The 3,487-nt window shown below is 44.3% G+C and overlaps 1 protein-coding gene across 1 annotated transcript in view; it reads right to left on the bottom strand.

The window, feature by feature from the left end:
• LOC109925923 (formin-like protein 3) overlaps positions 1-1,201 on the bottom strand; it is a 28,643-nt gene extending 27,442 nt beyond the window's left edge. The window contains exon 1 of the mRNA XM_048618869.1: positions 1,112-1,201. Coding sequence (XP_048474826.1) covers positions 1,112-1,189 — 78 coding nt within the window. The 5' untranslated portion in view covers positions 1,190-1,201. The remainder of the gene's footprint in view (positions 1-1,111) is intronic.
• Between the last annotated feature and the right edge of the window lie 2,286 nt (positions 1,202-3,487).

The following is a 3,487-nucleotide window of genomic DNA, read 5'->3' on the forward strand; positions in this document are numbered from 1 at the left end:
AGAGAGAGAGACAAGAGAAACGGACAGAGAGAGAGACAAGAGAAACGGACAGAGAGAGAGACAAGAGAAACGGACAGAGAGAGAGAGCGAGACAAGAGAGACAGATGGAGAGAGAGAGAGACGGAGAGAGAAAGAGACGGATAGAGAGAGAGAGAAATGGACAGAGAGAGAGAGAGAGACGGACAGAGAGACAAAGACAGACAGAGAGTGAGAGACACAGAGTCATGGAGTACGAGACACAGGCAGACAGACGAAAGGAGGATAAAAAGACTCTGCAAAAGGATATAACAGATTAAATGAGTGGGCAAAAACTTTGACAGGTGAAGTATAATGTGGGAAAATGAGATTATCCACTTTGGCAGGGAGAACAGAAAAGCAAAACACTATTTTCAATGGAAAGCCACTGCAGAAGGCTACAGTAGAACTATGTACACAAGTCAAATGGTTAGTATGCACGTACAGCAAGTAATTAGAAAGGCAATTGGAAAGTCATTCTCAATAGTAATGGTTCTGGAATAAAGATGTAGGGAAGTCTTGCTATAATTGTACAGGACATTGGTGTGACCACAAACTAGTGTACTAATTTTGGTCTCATTGTTTAAGCAGGGCTATACTTGCATTCGTGACAGTTCAGAGAAGGTTCACTTGGTTGAAGAAGGGATTTATCTGAGAAGAAAGGTTCAGCAGGTTAGGCCTATACTGATTAGAGTTAATCAATGAAGAATGAGAGGCAATCTTATTGAAACAGGAGATTCTGAGGCTTGACAAAGTAGAGGCTGAGAGGATGTTTCCCCTTGTCGGACAACCTAGAACTAGGGGGCACAGTTTCAAAATAAAAGATCTCCCATTTAGGACGGAGATGAGGAATTTATTCTGAAGGTTATTTACCTGTGGAATTCTCAACCACAGAAAGCAGTATGGGTTGGGTCATTAAGTATTTAAGGCAGAGATGTTTGCTCAACAAGGGAGTTGAGGGTTATTACGAACACACAAAAAAGCAAAGGTGAGGCCAAGATCAGATCAGCCATGATTTTATTGCATGGCAGAGCAGACTCTGGGGCCGAATGACCTACTCCAAATACTTACGATCTTACAAATGGATTCTAAGTACCTGATCACAGATGAGATCCCATTTTTTCTCGTTATCATACTGTCGAAGCAGCCGTGCTTTGTCTGGGGGAAGATTCATAGAATTCTGAAAAAAAGAAGAGAGTGTAATTATTCCCCAGTGGGACACATTGACAATATTAAGGTGGACGATTATACGTATCAAACATGAACACTGAGCAGTGTTTGAATGGGTTTCCAATACTGCCAGCACTCCAAATGTGCACAGGAACCCACTGGTGCATCCAATGGAGGCTTGCCAAGAGAGTAGCCTACAGCAAGAACCCACCTGTGGAGTCTTTTAGCAGTCTCTCGCACTGCAGCTACCACACGACTCTGGGTAGACGAGAAACACTCCCACTCTTATCCCGTCAGAAAAGCATTTACAGATTGATAATCAACCAGTTTGCACTTTCCCTGGGAATCGAGTCCTGGAGTGGGATTTGAACCTAGCGCTTCTAGCCCAGGCGTTACCCAATGTGCCACAAGACCTGGTAGTTTGCCAGGAATGGGAGGGGGGGTATAATGCCCTTGTCCTTCTATGCTTTGATGAAAGGCAATGCTTGGCCTGGGAAATCGCACAGGTCATGTCAGGGACATGTGCCAACCAGCATTTGAGACCAAGAGAATATTTTGTACTCTACACTGCTGAGACTGAATTCCAGATGCTCTGGAGACTAAATTACTTTGAACACCTCATGGCTATGTCAATAATGAAGAACAAATGGACTTTTATTTATATCATGCCACACCCCAGATCTCAAAAACCCAGAGCGCTTCACAAAAACTGATCTGCCAGTGTACGTGGCAGCCATTTAATACTCATTAAGACTTTCCAAACAAGGTGAATGGCCCATTAATCTTTTCCTAACGGTGTTGATCAAGGCAAGACTGCTTGCCAAGACACCACTTTTGCCATTACAGAACCTTTAATGCGTTTGAAACCAGTGGAAGAAGCTAAATGTCGGACTGGAGTATCAGCTGTGGTTCAGTTGGCAGCACTCTTGCCTCAAGCTTATGGATTCAAGTCCCACCCCAGGACTTCAACACAAAGCTGAAGGCCGACAACACCGTGGCAGTACCGAGGGAGTGCTCCACTGTCAAAGGTGCCGTTGTTCAGAAAAGATGTGAAACCAAAGCCCAGTCTGCCCTCTCGGGTGGATGAAAAGAGTCCACACTGTCATGCTCAAGAGCAACGGAGTTCTCTAGTGTCCTGATCAATATATATCCCTTTTTTTTCCCAAATTCATTTGTGGGACATAGATGTCACTGGCTGGACCCATACTTATTGCCTGGGCCTAGTTGCCCTTGAGCTAGTGCAGGCATGATGGGTAGAATGGCCTACAGATTCTGTGACCGATAGAGTATCTCCTGACTTGTGCTGATATGGTTGTTCTGCAAATACTAATGCCAGATGTATGCACTTGTCACAGGATATTTCAACCTTTTTATACTTGAAAAGGTTTATATTAGAATTTGGTTAAGATGTGCTTCTAAAGCTCACTTACAAACAGCAGGTTTCCCAGAATAGGCCGCATGCCAAGAGACATATCTGAAGCCAGATAAAGCCATCTGGCTGGACGATCTCTGCTAATGGGGCTTGTTAAAATACTTTCCAGCAAACATTTACACCTTACAGATTTAAACACCTCGTTTTCTTCAGTTCTGCATGGGACTCATGAGAAGGGCTTCCCACATATGGGCACGTTTGATTCAGAGTTCCATTGGCCTGGATTGCAAGCAAAGTCAGGAGAATAGCCCTTGGTCATTTGAGAACTTTTTGAATCAATGGATTTAAAAGAGCCACTGGTCACTTGTTAAGGGAAGGCATTTGCTGAGGCGGAGGGTCAAAATGTGACCAGACAGACAGCAGAGGTCCTGGGAGGTATGGCATGAATGTCAGTTTACAGTCATTTGGTTGCACAGAACATGAGTACTGCTGAAGAAAGACAATGTGTTGAAACATCTCGTCTTGCACTCATCAGGACAATTTGCAAAGGGAAGGGAAAACAACATTAATACTGCATGAGGAGTGCGCTGATTGGTATACGCTTTGCCATGGAGAATGTGCCAGTTAAAAATGACTGACAGTTAACTCCCCATGTTTTCTTAAACTTTAAGCAAGGCAGGACATCTCTGATTGGTCAAGGCATTGCTCCAAGAACTGAACCAGAGAAAGGCTATGATCAATTTTGTTTTTCTTTGAAACAGGCACAGACAGAAGGAACAACAACAAAATTTGCCGGAGAAACTCAGCAGGTCTGGCAGCATCTGTGGAGAGAAACAGACTTTATTCACTCGTGGGACATGTGCGTTGCTAGCTGGGCCAGCATTTATTGCCCGTCCCTAGCTGCCCTTGAGAAGGTGGGGGTGAGCTGCC

Source organism: Rhincodon typus, chromosome 41 (genome assembly GCF_021869965.1).
Source record: "Rhincodon typus isolate 14 chromosome 41, sRhiTyp1.1, whole genome shotgun sequence".
Classification (NCBI taxonomy): Eukaryota; Metazoa; Chordata; class Chondrichthyes; order Orectolobiformes; family Rhincodontidae; genus Rhincodon; species Rhincodon typus.